Below are 19,253 nucleotides of genomic sequence, written 5' to 3'. Positions count from 1 at the left end.
AGGAAACCCATTCCTATCACAAAATGGTTTATTCATTACCTGCTGGGAATTCCAAACACCTCTAGGGCAGGGATGGGTTAAACTAACTGAAAGGAATTGGGAAATCTCACTCTGGTCCTGCCCTGCAAGGCACAAACTGGAGCTGAAGCACAGGGTGATCAGCACCCCTTGGGATTTGGATCTTCACCATTTATGATTCCCAATCCCATCCCAAAAATGCCTTGCTTTTCCATCCTCTCCAGACCTGCATTACACACAAGGGACAGGCCTGAAGTGTGGGTTTACCAGTCAGCCTGAAGAATGCAGCCTGCCAAGGCAGAGATTTCAAAGGAGCTTTGCTGATCTGGGAAATTTAAGGGCCCAATTTAGACACAGATGGCTGGGAGTGTGATCTCACACCTAGCAGGGACTTCACCCACCATCCAAAGCACTCAGACTTTACCTGACTTGCTACATGGACACACACAACAAAGCACCCTGCCACCAAAACCTCCAACTGCAAATAAAAACTGTCTCAGAAAACAAGAGTAATTAATTCACCCTGGGCTTAGCACACTCAGGAATTTAAGTAACACATCAGAAAAAAATCAGGGCTGGATTTTCTGTGGTAGGTGGTATGTGACACTTGGGCAATCTCTGCACCTATCACCCTCCATCAGAGCTCTCTCACCAGTCACAGAGCTCTGGTTTCCTTTCTGGACCTTCCTGGTGAAGGCTGAGGCTGCCATCACCCATCTGCTCCCAGTCCTGAGCCTTGTCTCCTCATCTCCCTCTTGCACATCCCTGGCCAGGTCCCTGTAATTTAGGACACAGTCTTCCCAGGCTTATGGGGCCATCCCATAGGATCAAGCCTTGTCTTCCCAGGCAAATCTTGTTGCTGCTCCCCTGGCAAACAGGTCCTCTTTGCCCAGGGGACAGACTGGGAGAATTATCCTAATCTTATTCAGACCTGCTAACCCTGGAACTCCCCCTCCCTGCTCATAGAATCATAGAATCACAGAATCCTAGGGTTAGAAGGGACCTCGAAAGATCATCTAGTCCAACCCCCCTGCCAGAGCAGGGCCACCTAGAGTACATCGTGCAGGAACGTGTCCAGGCGGGTTTGAATGTCTCCAGTGAAGGAGACTCCACGACCCCCTGGGCAGCCTGTTCCAGGGCTCTGTCACCCTTACAGGAAAAAAATTTTTTCGAATATTCAACTTGAACCTCCTGTGCTCCAATTTACACCCATTACCCCTTGTCCTATCACTGGTCACTACTGAGAAAAGCCTAACTCCATCTCCCTGACACTCACCCCTTACATGTTTGAAAACATTGATGAGGTCACCCCTCAGTCTCCTTTTCTCCAAACTAAAGAGACCCAGCTCCCTCAGCCTTTCCTCATAAGGGAGATGTTCCACTCCCTTAATCATCTTAGTAGCTCTGCGCTGGACTCTTTCAAGCACTTCCCTGTCCTTCTTGAACTGAGGGGCCCAGAACTGGACACAATACTCCAGGTGCGGCCTCACCAATGCAGAATAGAGGGGGAGGAGAACCTCTCTTGACCTACTAACCACCCCCTTTCTAATGCACCCCAGGATGCCATTGGCCTTCTTGGCCACAAGGGCACATTGCTGGCTCATGGTCATCCTCTTGTCAACCAGGACCCCCAGGTCTCTTTCACCTACACCGCTCTCCAGCAGGTCAGCCCCCAACCTATACTGGGACATTGTGTTGTTCTTCCCCAAATGCAAAACTCTACACTTCCCCTTGTTGAACTTCATCATGTTTCTCTCTGCCCAACTCTCCAGCCTGTCTAAGTCTCTCTGAATGGCAGCACGGCCTTCTGGTGTGTCAGCCACTCCTCCCAGCTTAATGTCATCAGCAAACTTGCTGAGGGTACATTCTATACCCTCATCCAAGTCGTTGATGAAGATATTGAACAACACCGGTCCCAGTACCGACCCCTGAGGGACTCCACTAGTCACACATCACTCATCCCAGCCACTATTTGTTATTTTAGCACTTTTGAGGGATTTAGTAATTGCCATGAGTCATAACACCAGAATTTACTTATCAAGACGAATCAGGGATTCAGACACTGCAATGAATTGTATAAGCTGAGATGAGAAATTAGCATAGACGTGCTCAGTTGGATTTTATGCATTAGCAAATGGATTTGGATCCCACGGGGCCAACATTTTGTGAAAAACACAAGGGCCAAATGGTTTGTTACTGAACCTGGCAACACATTTACTTAATTTATATATTAAACCTCAGATCTGACACAGAAATCTCATCTGCATTAAGTCTGCTGGGTGAGTAATCAACATAGACAGGCAGCAAAACACACTGAACACACCAACCACAGGACACGTGGTGGGTTTTATTGCTGGTTTTTCACCTTTTCAGAAGAAAGCTCCAGAAAACCTGCTGCAAGAAGCCTCCTGGAACAGTGACTCCCAAGCTGCTCCCATCAGCCAGGCTTGTAAGAGTGTCAGGGGAAAACCAACAAAAGTCAGGGGAGAAACAACCCTACCTTAACCCTAAGTTCTCCCAGGGCACTGCAAATCCCAAAAGAGGATTCCACACCACGGAGTCCCCAGGCAATATACAGGAACCCAAAAGCTCTCAGAAATCACACCACGAGAAGGGGTGATTCCCATCCAAACATAAAATTTATCACTGCTCCCATCCCTTCATCAAAGGAGAGCTCGTGTCAGGCCATTCCACCTGGCAGGACCACCCAGAGCAGGAGCAGCACAAACAAGAGAGAAATTATTTCTAAGCAGCCAGGACACAAGACATGACTCTCTCTCAAGATAGTGCTGCACCCAGAGGCAATTTAATATAGGTGGGTAGGGTACAGCCCTGCCTGCACATGGGTTATGAATAGAGGCATTCAAGTAAACCCAAATAAAGGCCAATAACTCAACTTACATTTTATACTCCATTTTTTAATGCTGTAGGGGCCAACACAGGACTAAAACAACACAAGATTTGACTTGCTTGCTGCTTTCCACTACTCAGGGATTTAAAGCAGCCAGGAAAGACAAGTTCTTCTGTTGCTTCAGCTCCTGGCTTTCCAAAAAACAGCAGAACACCCAGCCCAGGTGCATGCTGTGCTCACAACCCAAGGCACCACCAGGATGGTGACCTGGACACTGACAGCTACGTGTGACAGGACACTGAGCTCAGGACACTGAGCTACGTGTCCTCACTGGAGCTTCCAAGGTGCAGCTCCAAAGGGGGATCTGAAGGTGCTTGGCAGCATCAGAGCCACACAGCTGGGGAAAGGGAGGTCAGATTAAATGGATCTGATTTTTTATTTAGGTGCTGAGATGGTGATGAGATGAACTCATGACACCCAGCTGTGTTTGCAGAAAGCTTTTCCTGCAGGTGGAGAAAGCCTGACTGCAAACAAGGAGCCAACCCCAAAGCTGGTGCAGAGGATCCCCAGTCACTGCCAGTGAAGGAGTTAATGACAACCTGGAGCTGGACAAGAGTTCACCCCCTCCAGCCTTCTCCCTCATCTCCAGGTGCCCTGACACCCTCCCTGCAGCATCCTGCTCCATCCCAGACTGTGCTGGAGAGACAGGAGCCCAGCCCAGGCTTACAAGGAAGGCAGGGAGGTGGGACAGTGCTGCCTGCCCTGCAAGGTGACAATCAGCCTATTACTATCTTCTAAAGTGACTTTATGGGATCACAGGTCATCTCTGGGGAGAGATTCCCACCTTACAGGAAAACCATGGTAGATGGGTTGCACTGAGACATGCCCAGATCTCAGGGTCAGAGAGATCAGGGGTAATATGGGAGATTCCCTGGAAGAGAAAGAGGTCAGGGCACTGGGGAACAGCAAATATTTACATTTTCAGGTCAGCACACAATGAAAAGAGACATTTAAGGAGCCAGTGGCTGGAGTTAGAGGGAAAGCTGTTGTCACTGTTGCCCTGGCTACAGCATGCCTGCTGCTCATGTATCCAGGGCTGGACACCTTATTTACAGAAAGTCCCAGCAAAACTGGCAGCTGTCCTGTAGCACTGGGATGAAATCAGCAGTGGAGAGGTCTGTGAGAAGGGCCAGGGAAAGCCAGATGAATTTGGAAAGCTCTTGCTTCATGGGAAGGTAATTAAGCAGTAAACTGATGGCTATTTAAAGCAAGCAAACGGATATTCTTGGTTTAAGGTCAGGGAGCAGAGCTGAGTGATGCCACCTGAGCTCACCCCAGAAGGGGTGTTTGGAGAGGACCCCAAGCAGGGATTATTTCTCCTGCCACCCTCCCCAAGCTCTGGGCCATCTTTGGCAACACTCCACCTCCTCTGTCCTTTCCCAGACAGCAAACTTTATTAACCCTCTGCCAGCCTGTGTCCACTTCACCACTGCAGCACAGAAATGGGTAAGAAACAGTTAATTTGCAGCAAAACCTTGTAACCACAGGGAGAAACTAGATGGATATAGAGAAGACCTGCATGTGAACTATTCACCTTGCACATCCCTACACCAGTTTGTCCCCTGCAGGAACAAGGTGCCAGGCCCCAGGAGGGCTGCTCTGAGCTTTTATTGTCTTCAGGATGCTTTGAAGCCACCCAGACAGACAGAGCCTCTCCCCTGCCCCTCCGTGCAGCCAGGACTGCTGGAATTCTGGCACTGGCACGTACAGTAAAGGCAAAGCCATGTTTTACATCAAACACACACTCTTCTGTAATTCATATCACTAACAGAAACCAGATGCCATCTTCCTCAGTCCCCGCAGAGAACGATGGCCTGCCTTTGTGTTACATAAACCAGCAAGAAAATGAAATTTAAACCTTCCAGAAAAAGCAAAATAAATAAATCAGTAATTAGGCAAAAAAAACCATCCAAGCCAAAAACAGCTTCCAAGTTTCAGGAAGAATTAGGTTGTTTATGGAAGTCCTGTTTCAAACTAACAGCCTGCCTGGCAGGTGGTAGGAATGTGAGCTCGTGGAGAGCAGAAACAGGAGGCAGCTCTGCCTGGGGCATTGTGCTTTGCTGTTTCCCTGTTTGAGTTAAAGCAGAGGAGACACTACAAGGGATTCCAGGGAAGGAACAGCCAGAAGAGTTGTGCCATCAGCAAGGCCTTTCCTACCTTGTATGCCATAGAGTCTGTTCAGCCGTGACCTCCTGGCCTCGTCGGCGTAGGGCACGGCCAGCCAGGGCATCTCACTGAAATACTGCTTGAAGGAGTCCTCTGACCTGTGCAAGGGAACAGGGCACAGGATTCAGGGGGCATAAAAAGCTCTTTCCTCTCTGGTCCTCATTAAAAACCTGGCTTGCAAAGCCCTTCATCCCTTCCACCAAACACAAACCAGGGAGAGCCAGATCGATTTTAAACCCCCCGTTTCCTCCAGAAGGGCTCTGTGGTGTGGGGGTTTTTTCCCCTCTGATTAACACATTTCACACTCTCCAGAGCATCTGGATGTCAACCCAGGGTGACAGCAGCAGCCTGAGCATTTTTCAGACCTCAGACAAACCAAAACACTGAGCTGCTCCAGGAACAGAGCCCATCACTAAATTGGCTTCATGGCTGGGCGGAGGGCAAAGGACTCAGGGCAGCTTTTCTGATAGCAGAGCCAACCTGCTCCACCCCAAATCAAATTGCCTCCTCAAATCACACCAGCAATGCCCAGAGCTTCTCAGCATGGAGGGGCGCATGGAGTTAGTGCTTCCTTACCTGTCTGCACTGACAAAGAGTATCTCAAACTTCTGCCCTGCCTCTTTGATTTTCGGTAGGGACTCCACCAGGACCCTCGTGAGGCTTCGGCACGGGGGGCACTGCAAAACACAACACATGTGTAAGGACAGCATCTCTTCCCCAGGGCCAGACCCACACTCAGCAGGTCCAGATGACCTAACTGACCATAAAAAGACAGGATGTGGCCTCATCTTAGCTGGAGTGCCAGGCAGCAGCCCTGAACTTGGCTTATGGCCCATACGTCGCCAAAAAAATGTCTTCCACTTATAACCTGATCAATCTTTTCCTTCTGAAGGGCCAGCTGAGGATGACAAGGCCACTGCAATGCTGTGGCTTCCTCCAGAATGGATGGAGCATCTTAACTGCTTCAACACCAGCCTCCTGCACATCTCTGCAGCAAGAGCATCCCCAGAGCACCCCCCAGCTCATTTTTATTTCTCTGCAAAGCACCCACTACTCACCCAGTGTGCAGAGAAGTAGACCCCAACGTGTGAGCTCTCCAGGGCACTGCTGTCTAGTGTTTGGCCATTGTTCCTTAACAGAGCCCAGCAACAACTTCACTGAAGGGTTTTGGCCCCAGGGGAACTCCAGACCTGGAGAGAGTTGGGATGGAAGTGGAAAGAAGAACAGAACAGCAGGATGTACAGTTTCAGAAAGTTCCACTTTTTTTTTTTTTTTTTTTTTTTGAACCACCCTCTGCAAAGATGTGGGCAAGCTCTGCACTGGAGCCTGAGCACCCTTCTTCTCCCTCACCCAAGTTGAAGCACCTTTAATTTGACAAGCCAGCTCTGGGGCTGTGCCTGATGAGGCATCTTTTCCTCATCATCAGCCTTTGTTTTAGACAAGGCAAGGTGGTACACGCTGAGGAATGCAGGCAGGATATTTCCTTATACTGATATTAACCTTAGGGGTTTTCTATATATATATGACAGGCATTTATTTTATAAAACCTATATATGTATATATGTATTAACAGTAAGCTTATAATAAGGTTTATATATATATATAAACTAAACTTAGACTAACTCTCTGTGCCCCAAAAGCAAGCATGTGTGCATATACACAAACACATGCTCAGAACCATCCTCTGCCAGCTCCAGAGCAATCAATCCACACATCCCACCAGAGAGGAGGAAACACCCCAGATGGCTCAGGCCACAACACATACTTGCTGCACAGTTCCTGCCACCTGAATTAAAAAAAAAAAACTCAGCCACCACGCTCAGTATCCACTGCTTGGAAGAAACAAGTGGGTAATACAGGTGGAGCTTGCAGATGAATGATAGGTCTGAAGAGTCTGTGAGGAAAACACATATTCTGCTCGTTTTGGTTTCTTCATAGTGAAAAAAGATGGATTTAATGTCAACCCCCAGCAGAGTAAAGCTGAGAAACAGAGAACAGCAGCATTTTTTCTGTTGCTTTGGTAAATAATGGGGAATTCATTATCCTCACAGAGTGTGGTGCACTGATAAAGTCCCACTCAGCATTTTGGAAGGATTCTGCTTCCAAGCTATGGGAAGTCTGAGTCCTCAGTCTCTGTCTGTCCATGTGCCTCCATCACGGATATATCCAAACTTTAATGCTTCACTTAGTCTAACTTTTGCCTCATTAGCACTTCAGAGAAAAATCCTGGAGGGGAAACCTTTGTTCTTTTCAAACAAGCAAAACCAAAACACAAGATCTGGCAGGAGGGATGCAGAAAAACTTCTGCTGAAAGAAATGCAGTGCCTCGATTAGTTAAGTATGACAATAGCTGTTTGTTTCCTTTTTTTAATCCTCCCTCCAAGGCAATTCAAAATGAACTGCAATGAGAAGAGGCAGCCATGCACCCGGGTTCCTCTGGCACACAGGACTCCAGGTCTTACCTTCTGGGTCATTCTCGGATCACCAGGAGGCCATTCCTGCAAACCACCTTCCCACTGGAGGCATCGATAAATATCAGGGAAGGAATGTTGGAGACTCTGTACTTGTTCCACAGCTTCAGCTGTAAAAGAGATCAGGAGGGAAGAGGAGAAAGGTAACTTTGGGGGAGTGAAGAGGACAATTTGGGGTCAGAGCCAAGCAACAGAAAACAGAGCTGATGCTTCGGCAACACAAGTGAAGGCAACTCCGAGCATCTCTGAGCTGCTGGGCCAGTCCAGAGCCTCCAGAGAGCATCATCACCATCAACATCAACCCCTCAGTACCATGGGTAGGACCAACATTTGTCCCAAGCTCACCCCTGAGCACAGGTAAGGCTTCTCCTCCTGCTGAATTTGCCTCTTTGCAAGTAAAATGTGGATTTTTACCATACTCTGAGGTCCATTTAGAAGCCACGGGCAAAGCACAAATACTTTTAATGCCACTGCTCTGAAGCAATTTGTAATACTTCCCCTGGCTGCTTCCTCCTCTCCCATTTCAGTGTTCATTAAACAAACCAACAACCTCTGCCAAGACACAGCCACACTGAGAACAAGGCCAACACACAGAAACACAACAATTCTGCAACTGGGGCTGCCTGGGTTTGTTCCCACGAGTTGATGAACGGGTTTGACATCACCCTGGGGGCCACATAACCCAGCTCAGCCAGTCCCAGAGGTCCCTGCAGGCCACAGACAAAAGCCAGGCAGGCTGTGGTGGCCACATTTTGGGTGTCCTGCTCTAGATGTTGCTGGTCATTACGTTTTGCAGTGAGCTCAGCTCCACACACCACCAGTGACCGAGCGCTCTGGGTGTCACACGGTCCTGGGTTGACATTTCTCAGCACATGTGTCTGGCACAGGCTATTTTGGAGCTTAAGCCATGTTCAGAAGCTTGCTGGGATGGGGAGAAACAAAATGATGGAAGCTGCTGGCACAGCCCAACCTGCAGGTGTGGCCTGGCTGTGGCTGGAGGAGCTGATCCCACCATGCACAGAGGAGCTGCTGCAATCACCAAACGTTTCAGCCCAGCAGTGAATTATCAAACTCTAAAACAAAAGCCAAACCATAGCTGAGAGCCAGAGGGAAGGAAATGAATCACCACCTTCCCCTAAGCTCTGCTCTGCAAAGCCCCTCAGGCTCTGGGTGTTTACAGCTTGCTGGGGTTTGGAGAATAAAACCCAGAAATGGGGGAAAGGCAGGAGGGGACTGAGAATCCTACCCAGCACTACTGCTGCTTCCACCAGTACCATGCATGGAAACTGAGCCCAGATGAAAGAGGCCACTGAGGATCATTGTCCCTGATGCCTGAGCAGAGCCAATCCCACTTCCAGAGATGGGAGTGACCTGGGGACCAGGAAAACGAGGGTGGGGAAGGCATCCAACCTTCAGGCAGAGCAGATCAGATCCCTCAGTTTGCTCAGCAGAGATCTAGCTGAGGATGAAAGTCACAGCTACATTCAGGTTTCAATGGCACTGCATTATATATTTCTTCCAACACCTTTTACCAAACAGAACAGCTGGATGAGTGACAGGAGCCAGCCTGCAACAGAGCCTTAGCAAAACCCTCTGGGGTCTGATAGCATTAACACCGAGCTAGGAAGGTTTTATGACCCTGCATCTACTAGGACCCAGAGAAAGGCAAAGCTTTGTGTCCTTCCCACCAATAGACTTAGAAAATCTTTTCCTGGGACAAGCAGACTCATTCATAATGCTCATTCATAAGCCAAATGGCCTTGAGCGTGAAAAAGAACACAAGAAATGGGGCTAAATGCAAACCAGCCCCCTCACAATGAGGGCGTTCAAACCACAGAAGGTAAAATCCACTGCTGTGAACTTTAAAGGGTGGGGGGAAAGCTCTTTATAAGGATCACAGACATTTAAGAGGGTGTTGCAAACAATGAGGAAATTACAGCTAGCACTTGGATCGCTCTCTTTTGAATAGCTGCTTATATTACACTCAGTTTTGCCAAGCTGGGTGTCTCTGGGCACCACGTCGGGCCAGGGCTGTTTGCTTTGGCTGGGGAAGGGCAGGCTCTGCACAACAGAGCCAAAACCCCTGTGCTCAGAGGGACAGAGCTGGGACACCCCAGATAATAAGGGAATAAGAGCAACCCAGAGCCACTCTCACTGGGAGCACTTGGAGCGAGCGGTGCAAGGCTGGCTCCAGGCAGTCTCTGGGGTCCAGCAGACTTGGCAGCTCTTGCCAACAACTTGCCTCGAGTCTTCCCAGGATTTGGATGCCATCAGGCCCCACTGGGCCCACACTGCCTTTGCAAAGAATAGTCTCACTGCCCAGACATCTGTGGTATGGGTAATCAGCAATCCAGATACTCCAGCCCCATGAAATGTAGGGTACTAAGTCACTTCTAAGTCATCATTGAGGGTCTACAGGACAATGCCTCAGTTCTCAAGGAATGTGCTGAAAGGGTTAAAAAGCATCAAAAAAAAGATCAGTGTGTTATCTGCTGTCCATCACCAAGACTTGAGCCCAAGGAACATCACATCAACCTCAGTCACACCTTGGGCAAATGAGGAGCAGCATCTACCAGGGTTTACCCTCCATCTGTGCAGAAGACACCAGCATCTCACAGCTCCCAGACATCCCAGATCATGCCAAATGTCCAGAGCTTCCTACACACTGAGCAGCACTGCTTGTGTGCAATGTATTTGCTGTCTGGGTTATCACTGAAACCCATCATCCAGCATGGATGAACAACCACAACAACTGCACATCAAGAGGACTGAAACTGGGTTGCCATTAATTTCACTGTCTGTATGGGAAAGCTCACGAATGTGCTGTTTAAAGAGGAGCAGTTTGGTTTCATGGTTCTCCTGTGCACTATGAAAGATGATGAGGAATGAGAAATGCTGCAGGATGAGTGCCAGGGTGTAGCACCATTCCCACCACCCTGGCCCCCTTTGGCCAGGCTCAGCTTTCCAGACATCTCTGAGGGAATCCTGGCAGTTTCTTTTACTGCAGGTCTTACCCAAAAGAGCAGAACTTTGATAGGCAATAGGCCTGGCTCATTTCAGCTGGGCTTTTAGGGTAAGATAGCTCACTATGGGGTTCCCACACCACAGTTTCCCAGCTGAACTGCAGCTTCCAGCAAAGACATCCCATCTCCACCTAAAGCTTCAGAACACCACAGGACCTAACCCATCTTGTGGCAAACTGCTGCCCCAGTTAATTTTTTCTCAGGGTAAAATGCTGAGGGTTTGCAGACATGCAGGCTCTGGAAATGAGATGAGAACCAAAGATAATTCTCCTTGGTTCTGGTACACCCATTAGCTGTGGTCCAGGCAAGGAGGAGATCCAGAAGGCCATCCATCCCTTGTCCAAGTACCTCCCCAACCACACACCTCACAGAGGATCCTGTCTGGGGCTGGGTGTGGGATGCAGAAAGCAAATTATGACTTGCTCTGAAACCACAGGGTGATGAGATGACAGCTCAGGCAGCAGGGCAGAGTGCTGCCTCAGCAACTCTTAAAAAGCTGTTTTTCCTGCCGTGAAGAGGATGACATAGAAATAACAGACTCCACACTCTGAGGATTTGATCATCCATTTAAAGAGGGGATCTCTGCTCTGCTTCCCAACAGCTGTTGCAAATCTGTGGGATCAAGCCAAAGCTAACACAGATGTGGAAATAATCTGTGGTCTCTTCAGCCTGAGAGCAGCTGATCCTCTCAGAGAGCCTTTTGCTCCTGGTTCAGGCTGCACGCCTGCTAAACTCAATCCTCACTCCAGGATGCCCCATGGAGAGAGAAGAGCAAGGGAACCCAGAGGCAGCACAGGCTGAGCAGCTTCACAGAAACCTCTCTGGCTCCTGTGCAGGTGGTTTAAGTACAGCAGCCCAGTGGAAAAACCAGAGTCACCAGATTCCTCTGGTAACCTTATCCCTACACAAAGCATCACCAAGCTCTCTTGGAGGACCTGGAAACTGCAGCCCTGGGCTCCCTCTCGTCCACTCCATCCACAACCAGAGGGTTTTAAATGCTGGTTGTTATTTGAGGTCTGAGGCACTCCCAGGCCAGACAGCAGTTTGCTGCATCTCTCACAAAGCTGCTCGTTATTTCCCCCAATCCTGGTGCTTGGGAACGCCTGGCTGAGAGGCACATGGAGAGCTCTGCAGGCTGCTCAGTATTTTTTCCAGGTAAAGGTGTCAGACAAGAGGTCTCCCCAGCGCTGTTTCTGTGCAGGGCTGGCACCCGGCCGGGGTGGATAAAAAATCCCCTCTTGCACTGTGGGTTACTGAGGAGAAGGATCCCTGCTCCAAAAGCTGCCAGGCTCTATTTTTGGTTGTGCTGACTGATTTATCAGCCCTTAGTCGCATTCTCTTTACAGACATAAATCCTGAGCTGCAGAGGTTCACGCTGGAGCAAGACGAAGCAGACTTGCAGGGACGTCAGCCCTGGCTGCTGGAAAGTGGCTCTCCCGCCCTCAGTGGGGGCTGAGTTCTCTGCTCTTGGTGTGAACCTGGAGCACAAAAGCTCTCACACCTCCATCATCCATTGGACATGGAGCTGCCTGCACTGGGAGACGTGGAGGCCTGGGAGCACCTGCCTGTGCAGCACCAGGGCAGATGTTGCCTCTGCTCATCTTGCACCCCACGTTCCCACCCTCGCCAGAGACAGCCAGACAAAACTGGTTTGAATGCCCCAAAGAGGCTCTCTCCAGCAACTGTGAACCTATTCCAAGGTGGATGGCTGCTGCTTTCTGTTACATGAAATGTTCAAAGGCCCACTTCTTTCTTGTAAAAAATGCACCCTCGCAGCCAACATCCCCAGGGTGGAAAGACCCGTCTGCTTTCCAGCAGCCCACAAGTGCCCACATTGGGGTTCCCAGCACATTCCTGAGTCTCTCACCATTGGCTGAAACAAAAAATCTGTCCCAGGAACTCACAAAGCAGGCACCTGGGGAGAAAAATACTTTGGTCCAGGGCACAGGGACCAGCAGAGCCCATTTCCCAGCTCTGCTCCCAGCTCCACCGGGCACAGTGGCTCCGGGTTGGCGAGACAGCCGTGGCCATCCCACCATGCTGCTCCCACAGCCTGGCTTGCGGGGGACTCCTCTGTCCTCTCTCATTGCAATGTTAATTGTGGCTTTGACATCGTGCCTTAAAGGTTTACAAGCACCAAGGGCCACCCAGGCTCTGCAGACAGCAGGCACAGGGCTGCAGAAACAGGCTGCTCCCTTGCCTTGTCAATTTAAAATCCAGGTCACGCCTGTCCCTGCGATTCGAGCTCAGCTGAAATGAAGGTTTCCTCTTCCAGCCATCCCTTGCTGTTCCTTTCCTTTTGTGCATGAGGGAATTCCTTAAATGAAAGGGATGAAATGCAGGAACACGCAGCTGGATAGCAGGGGAGCACTGGGGGCAGATGGTGCACACCAAAGGTCTGAGCTTGAGACATGGACGAGACCAAGAGAGGTTTGGGGAAAATTAATGTCTATTGTGCTGCTCTTTCTCTCTGAAAGCAAATCAAAATCTAATTAGAAAATATAATGGTGAGAGACACGTCTGCTCCAAGAACATTAATGAGCTGATGAGGTAGGACTTGGAATTGCAATAAATAAGATTGATGTGAACTGAGACTGACAGCACAGGGCATGAGGGCTGCTGGCACAGATGGGCTGGGGGCATCAGGCTACTGTGTCATCATTCCCCTCTGCCCCCACATTGCCAGGGTGGGAGAAAGCCCAGTTAGAACCAACCTTAGGACCAGCTTCCCCCAGCAGTGCCTGCTGCAGATGCTTCCTCCCGCCAGCCACATTCCAAAATAAACAAATCAAATCAAATCAAAAGTTCTGTTTGTCACCTCCATCCTCTCCTTGTTTGTGATTCCATGGTGGGAGAAATGGCTCAGCATGGTCCAGCTTCCAGCTGCCTGCCTCACCCCAAGGGCCAGGGGAGACCTTGGCAGGAGCCAGCTTGCAGCCCTAAGCTTTTGTTCTTTGTCGGTGAAACACAAGGGCAAAATCTCTGGAGCCAAAGGGGAAGGAAATCCTCTCTGTAGGGTTTTCTGGCAGCCTGGCTGCCAGGGCTGGGATGCTCTTTCTTCCCCTGAGGAGCTCCGAAGCCAAAGCCCGGTGGCGAGGAACCCGGCCAGAGCAACCTCGTGTCCTGTCCCTTTGCTTTCTCCTGTTTTCCTCCTCTTATCACCCTGGTTCTGGTGCTCTTTGCCATTTCTCAGGCTGAGCCATCCAACCAACTGCAAGCTGAGCATTTTATTTAAGGGCAAAGCAGCATATGGCTGGTGCCTGCACCCTACTTGGAGCACAAGCTGCCTCCGCTCCTCCTGACGCACACGCAGGCTGACAGCCTGGATCCTCCACAGCCCACATCTGATAGGAAAACATTTAATTTGAGCAGAACTGAAGAGTGGTTAACATGATCTATGGAGAGCAAAGCCCTGGGGCCCAGAGCTGACATGGGAGGTGGCCTGGTTGTTTTTCTATGTGCACATTTCAAAGCAGTGCTGGGCTGGCAGCTTGATTTGATCCCAGGATCAGGGCAAAGCATTTGTCTAAACATACAGATAAAAACACAGGCAGCAAATCATGCAGGGAGGATGCTACAGACAGGCTGGTCTATCAACACTATGAGGATGTCTTTCATAAACCTCTTTTTTCTAGAGTTCCTCAAATTGTATTCAACATCCCAAAGACAATACAGAATTTAAGGATGCAGCATTGTAGCAGGGCTAGGAAATACCTTTGTGTATTCCCAAGATATGTTTTTTTCCTCCATGCCTTGCTTTACCCCTTAAAAAAAAAACCCTTGCACGTCAGCATCTCAAAGATATTTCATCAACAATTTTTCTCCTTGTGGTTTTGCTCTGGGGGCACTCTCCCTTTACCCCAGGAGAATGGGGACACAGATCTTGCACAAAGATGGGTGCAGAACCCAGGGGTCTGCCAGAACCCCCTGCTGTTACCTGGTTTTCACTGGCATTTTTTTCACAATTTCTTGGTAGATAAGATAGCAAGACAAGCACATAAAAAGCACTGAGGGTGGAGGGAGTTAAAGTGGTTGTGGGGAAAATGTAAGGTACATGTGGAAGTGTATCATTCACGCCCTTATAAATTACACCCCCAAATGACTAGCACTGAGTAAGAAACAGCTATGTAAACACAAAGGTAATCAGAAAAAATAATAATTTCTCTCTCTCTATGGGGAAAGGATATTTTTCCATCTGTTCAGAGGAAAGGCAAGGGTGGGGTTGCAGTCTGGGACACTGAATCCAAGTTCAGGGTCTCTCTTGGTCCTCAGTCTCACCTGTCATGGGCAGCAGGATGGTTGCCAGAGCCACCCCGTGTCCCAGCCTGGGAAGCCTTTGGTTTGGCTGCTACTGTTTGCTTCAAGTCAGCAAGCCTTGAGCACTGGTAGTAATCTTGAGATCAAACACCTTGTAAACCCAGATCACTAACAAAAACACTTCTGAAAAGCACTGAGTTTAGACAGAGTTCCACCAAACACAAAAGCCTTTTAAATATGCAGGGCAATTGGGATTTTTTTTTTTTTTTCTTCTCCATTTAATGCACACAATGAGGTATTAGTGTGGTTTCTGTTTTGTTTTCAGTAGTTAATCTGAAAGGTAACCTTACACAATCAAACCTGAGGATTTGTTAGCATTGGAAGGCACCCAGGGAAGCGATGACTTCAGGATGACCCTGGGGCATGTTGGCATCAGGACATCCCCCAGCCCAGCAACACAGAGACTCTTGTAAAAACTACCACGACACCTGCAAACACCTCCTTGTGCCCACTGCTGCTGTTACACCCACTGGACTGGAAACCTGCTCCTTACACTGCATCTTTTTAAATGCTATGGATGAGCATCCATAGAGCCACTGCTGAAACTTCATTACAAAAACCTCCACTCAAGGCAGCACTTGCAAACACTCAGATGATTTAAAAGCAAATGCATTCATCCAGTTGCTCCAGTTCTCTTGGGAGAGGGTGCCCTGCTTACTGCACGACAGCACCCACATCCTTCTTGGCATCTCAGAGCCAAAGGTGTTGAGTCTGCCAAAGGAGTTGAGTCTCAGTCTGGCAGAGCTCATGGTCAGCAACCCAAGGAGGATTTTCACACAAAGCCTATGAAGCTGCAAAGCTAGAAAGGCCATAACCACAGCCCATTGCCCCAGCTCAGAAAGGTGGCACACCCCAAGGGGTTCACTCCATAACCACACTCAGGTTAAAATACACCAGGAGCTCCCCAGGTGCTCCAGCTGGAAAGAGCAATCCCTGACAGGGACAGCAGAGTCGTCCTGCTCCCCCTTGGCTCCTAGGGTGAAGGGCATCACACAACCCATGCTGACTCAAGGTCAGGCTGGATGAGGCTTGGAGCAACCTGGTCTAGTGGGAGGTGTCCCTGCCCATGTAGGGGGGTTGGAGCTGGATGATCTTTAAGGTCCCTTGCAACTGAGACCATTCTATGATTCTGTGACTGGATGCTCACAGGGCATCTCTCCTCTGCAGCCATGAAGTCTACCCCGTGCAAACATCTCACCCCTGGAACTGCTCTGGGCTAAACCACTGCTGATGCCATGTGCTCAGTCAGGGTCCTCTGACCATGGGTCACACATAGAGCTGAGCCCAGAGCTCAGTGTCCTGAGCTGGGTGCCCTGTGGGAAGAACCATCAGACCCACTTGTGACACAGGCAGGAGGGATGGAAGGAGTCAGGCTGTCAGAAAAACACCCTCCTGCTGAGCACTTCTCCGCCTCCTACTCCCCAGACTGACACTCAGCCTCCCAGCAGAAAGGCTGCAGGGGCTGAAAACATAAACCAACAACACTGAGCCTCTGAGCTCTAAATAAGAAGATGCCACTGTCAGTCCTCCCCTTCACAATTCATCAGCTGCACACATTGAAAACCAGAGCAGAACAAAGCTCAGCTGCACCAACATCTCAACTGCAGGCAGGAGCCTGGAGAAGGCATTTCCCCACCCAACTGCTCCTTGGCAGAAGGGCTTTCCCAAACAGCAAAGCTGGTGGCATCACCTTTAAGGAGAGGGCAATCAGGAGGGTCAGGGGAAAGCAGCAGAGACGGAGGCTGGGAAGAAAGGAAGAGGAGACAGGGAAGGGACAGCCAGTGCTGGGAGAGCTCAGAGGGGGCAGGCAGCCAGGGCAGGGGATTTAGGACACTCACACATGGTGGGCCAGGTGCAGGGCAAGTAAGGGAACCTGATCTGTCCTGTGAAACCCAGCACCAAGACAAGAGGCCCCTGGCTCCAGAGCCATCACCCGGGGAGGAACGAGGCAGCAGACCAGGACTCCCTCTTCTTATTTAAGGCTTGAGCAGCACGTCTTGCAGCTGCTGAACCAATGAAAAGAGGACCAGGGATGGTGATAAATCAGTAGCGAGGTCAAAAGCTCCAGCTCTGCTCTGACTTGACTGACGGAAAGCCCAAGATGGATGTTTCTCAAAGGAGGGAGAGCCCATGACCCAGAGCATGGATGGAACAGAGCACCGAGAGGGCAGCACCGACCCCTGGTGTGAGTGAGCTGGGGGCATGGGCTCCCTCCCTCTGCCCCAAGCACTGCACAGGGGCAGCAAAACCAGAGGCTGCTGCCAGGAGCTGCTGACAACACGAATCCCACGGGGGTGTTCAACCTGTCAGATCAGATGAGAGGTGTTAATTCCAGCCCCAGCTGGACGGGGAGGCTCAGAGGTGGCAGCGACAGAGGTGAGGATGCTCGCAGGCTGCTCTGCCAGCGAGGCTTTGGGTCAATGGTGAAGCAGGAGGTGAGGCAGAGAAAGAGATGGATGGTGGGAGTGCTGCCTCGAGTCTTTGGTGGGAATAAGGGAGGTTGTGTGCAAAAGGAAGAGCCCATTGTGTGTTCTTTTATGAAACGCCAAAGCCCGCTGTGTGCTGGTGTCGACATTCCTCAGATGTGGCTGCATTTCAGCTGTTGCCATATTCAGAGTTTGTAAAATGCTCTGGGATGATAAAAAACACTCCAGAAACAGGAAGAAAAACTGTTTCCAGGACGTTGATCCATGGAGACAGAGAAAGTCTGGTGTTTTTATGAAAGTTTCTCTAGAGAAAGACCAAAGTTAAGGAGAACGTTTTGCTTCCTTGTTGTTTCAGCAATAAAAAAGAGCTGCATCAGGGGTTTATTTGAGTCTGCAATACACAAAGCAGCCATCAGTTGTTCCCTCAGAGCAGAGCAAGACCTGAGATGGGCAGAAAATAACCTCCAGTCATCTGGAGTTGAAGACTTTCTGCCTTAGTCATGATTGGGATTTGTTTGTTTATGTTCCTGTTTTATCCTGCTGCTTTCCATGATCACTGACAGTCCAGAAGAAGATCCCAGGCTAACAAAACACACTCCAGGAACAGAGATTTTATCCAGGAAAAGAGCACAAAGTTCCAGGGGAGCACAGCCTGCCTTCCCATCCTCACTCCAGCCTCAATCCTAGGAAGCAACAGGTTTGGAGTTGGATGAGCCACCGGAAAAGCGAGCAAATCATCTGCTTGCATCCAAGTGGCTTTTTCCAAGGATCTGCCATAAACTTCCAGACTCAGCCACCCCTTCCCCACCCCTGGGTCAAAACTGATTCAATGCAGCCATCGAGTCCAACTCCTGCACACTCATCTCCTTTGGCAGCCTGGGGTTCAGCTGTGAGCTCCAAGGTTTCTCCCCTCCTCTCCCTCCTTGGTGTTCAATTATCTTTGCTTCATCTTTATTCTGTTTCCAGGAACACTTAGCAACAGGCTCCTGCAATCAGCCACTGGCTGTGGGTGAGGATCTGAGGAGACTCTGCAGTTGCTGATGACCTTTTACTACACTCATGCAAATTTTAAAGAAAGTATGCAAAGAATTTGCCTTTTAAGTATCCCCTGGTTACAATCTCCAGGAGTTAATTCTCCTTCCTTCTCCTTAGAGACACCAGTTACATCAGATTTTATGATTTTACACTGATGAGAACAAAACCTGCAGCTTAATTCCAGTTTGGTTTGTGGAGGGGTTTTTTTGGGTTTTTTTTTCTGTATCTCAGACAGCAAATGAGCAAAAATTAACCTGTGACATCTCCCCACAGGTCTGCTCAGACACCACATGCTCACAACTGCCAAAAGCCATGTGTGGATTCAGGTCCATCCAGCATCCTGCCAAACTCTTCTGAGATGGACAAGATGCTGTTCTTCTCTGGTGTGGGCAGATTTTATGGACTGCCATCAAAAACTCTCACTCTGAGACAGCTGAAGGCAATTCCAGGAGCCATAGCATCCCAAGGAAAAACACAGCAGTTATGAACTTGGTAATTAAAGCTCATCAGCCAAAGCAGAGATAAGAGAACTGGTGCAGTGGTTAAGGACTCTCATTCCCATGGGGACTCACTCCAAAACTCCTGCCAGATGCCAGGAGTGGTCTCTCCACCTCCCAACAACACAGTGACCACCACCCAGCTTTCAGAGGCTGGCAGCACTGATTCTTTAAGCATGGCAAAAAACAAGCCTGGCTTTGGCAAACCACGGCAGCAAACTCACAGCAGCCCTTTCAGCAGCCCCCCTCCATGGGTGCTGGCAGCTGACAAACCTTCCAGTGAGCAGCCTTGCATTTTCATCAGGCTTAAATCAAAACCCCCAAGCTTTTCCAGCACTTTTCTCTGTCGCTCAGTAATATTCCACGTGCACAAACAAGTTGGGAGATGC

The 19,253-nt window shown here is 49.6% G+C and overlaps 1 protein-coding gene across 1 annotated transcript in view; it reads right to left on the bottom strand.

The window, feature by feature from the left end:
* NXN (nucleoredoxin) overlaps positions 1–19,253 on the bottom strand; it is a 47,989-nt gene that overhangs the window by 7,596 nt on the left and 21,140 nt on the right. Inside the window, 5 exon segments of the mRNA XM_030462565.1 lie at positions 5,087–5,193; positions 5,672–5,772; positions 6,154–6,236; positions 6,239–6,285; positions 7,558–7,676. Coding sequence (XP_030318425.1) covers positions 5,087–5,193; positions 5,672–5,772; positions 6,154–6,236; positions 6,239–6,285; positions 7,558–7,676 — 457 coding nt within the window.

This window comes from Calypte anna, chromosome 19 (genome assembly GCF_003957555.1).
Source record: "Calypte anna isolate BGI_N300 chromosome 19, bCalAnn1_v1.p, whole genome shotgun sequence".
NCBI classification, from domain to species: Eukaryota; Metazoa; Chordata; class Aves; order Apodiformes; family Trochilidae; genus Calypte; species Calypte anna.
The sequence above is the reverse complement of the archived record's forward strand: the minus strand, read 5'-3'. Positions and strand labels throughout refer to the sequence as shown.